The 1,699-nt window shown below is 43.8% G+C and overlaps 1 protein-coding gene across 1 annotated transcript in view; it reads left to right on the top strand.

Moving 5' to 3' along the window:
• The window catches only part of LOC119354662 (DDRGK domain-containing protein 1-like), a 4,868-nt gene extending 3,595 nt beyond the window's left edge, over positions 1 to 1,273 (top strand). Inside the window, exons 7-8 of the mRNA XM_037621394.1 lie at positions 551 to 587; positions 745 to 1,273. Of these exons, the coding sequence (XP_037477291.1) occupies positions 551 to 587; positions 745 to 971 (264 nt within the window). The 3' untranslated portion in view covers positions 972 to 1,273. The remainder of the gene's footprint in view (positions 1 to 550; positions 588 to 744) is intronic.
• Positions 1,274 to 1,699: the final 426 nt, after the last annotated feature.

Genomic DNA, 1,699 nt, shown 5'->3' with positions numbered 1-1,699 from the left:
TTAAAATGACTGTTAAGCGGCCATATGTCAGACTGGAAACTGAAACTGTATAGAACTCTTTCCATGTATACCCGTAGACATCTTACGTTTATCACGGTGTTTGCTTAGTGTCTCCAGCTTACCAGAAGCATCTAGAGCTAATAGATTTTGCAGACCAGAACTGTTGTGGGTTAATTCCTTGAAAATATTAAATCTCAAGTACCCCATCCCTTTCTATCCCAGTATGTTTCATTGGGATGCTTTATCCATCAAATTATCTACTCTGCTGTGCTTAGAGCTGTGAGCATTTGGTATCATGGATGGCTAATTATATATGATTGATATTCAGAGCAACAGAGTAAATTTTTGGATGTGATCCTGAATTTGACCTAGAATCATGTCTTTGCAAAAGTAATGCCATAGTTATCTTTTCACCTGGACTCTTTGTAAATGTACTCCTACGGTCCCACACCCCCTGTTTTATACCACAGTACCCTGATAACCTTCGTTTGAGTCTTTACAGTTGTCCTGTGTGGCTGCGTTGTGAGTATTTATTTTTTCTGTTTTGCAGGACTGCATAAACCGAATTATTACGCTTGAAGGCATGGGTACGTTGTCTTATTATTCTAACTTGTGATCAATGAATAATGAGCTTCATTCTCATCTTGTCTGGGATCTGGTTGACTCGCATCAGTTGAAGTTCAACCTGGAATGTGCAGCACCCGCTTGGACTGATACTGATAGGCTCGCTTTGGTGTTGTGCAGATAGATTATCTGGCGTGATGGATGACCGTGGAAAGTTCATCTACATATCAATTGAGGAGATGCAGGCCGTTGCAGACTACATCAGGAAGCATGGGAGGGTGAGCATATCACACCTGGCCAACAACTCGAATGAATTCATAGATCTGGAGCCAAAGCCCCTGTATGATGAGAAGGAGGAGAGTCATCAAGATGAAAGCGCCCCGGCAGGCGTAGTTGCGGAGGCCTGATGAGTACTCACGGTCGAGCTTATTGCCCCTGCAACAAAGCATCTATCGTTTTAATTTCTGTGCAAGATCAGGTACATGTTTTCTAGAAATGTTACTATAGTTTGTGCTAACCTTGGTGGCGGCTTGGCATCTCGGACTTGACAAGATCAAAAAGGGTTATTACATCATCGGAAATTCAGAGCTGGTGCTGAAATATTTCTTTTTTGAGGGGAAACATTGCTGCCTTTTTATTGCCTACTGAGAGCTGGTGCTGATACAGTGAAAGTCAGGTTTCATATACTAGTATTGCCCTGATTTGGCCATGCTTGTAACTAGCAAATCCCATCCATTGATTGCGCTCTTTTGGGAGCCTGTAGGAACTAATGGGAAGGGCCCAAACTAACGACTGGCCTAGCTGATAGCTAGTTTGGGGAGTCATATGATTTGTTCTACTAGCAATCATGGCGTAGCCAATTATATGAAGATGTTGAGTCACTGGCGCCATACCTTTGGCCTGGCACAAGTCAACACACACCGGTGGTCATGTTGGAAGAGATTAAATTGCAGTAGCATGGGGACAGGCGGACAGCTTTCACACGTAGTACTACACTACTAGTACTAGTATGCAGTGTAGTACGTGCATGATTGGTCAAGACGTATCAGAGGCTGGTCCATTTGCTCTTGTCGCCCGGCCATGCATTTAACCATTTGCTGCTGCTCACCTCGCAGGCTGCGGTCAAGCGACAAGA

The sequence above is a fragment of the Triticum dicoccoides genome, chromosome 2A (assembly GCF_002162155.2).
Source record: "Triticum dicoccoides isolate Atlit2015 ecotype Zavitan chromosome 2A, WEW_v2.0, whole genome shotgun sequence".
Taxonomy (NCBI): Eukaryota; Viridiplantae; Streptophyta; class Magnoliopsida; order Poales; family Poaceae; genus Triticum; species Triticum dicoccoides.
The sequence above is the reverse complement of the archived record's forward strand: the minus strand, read 5'-3'. Positions and strand labels throughout refer to the sequence as shown.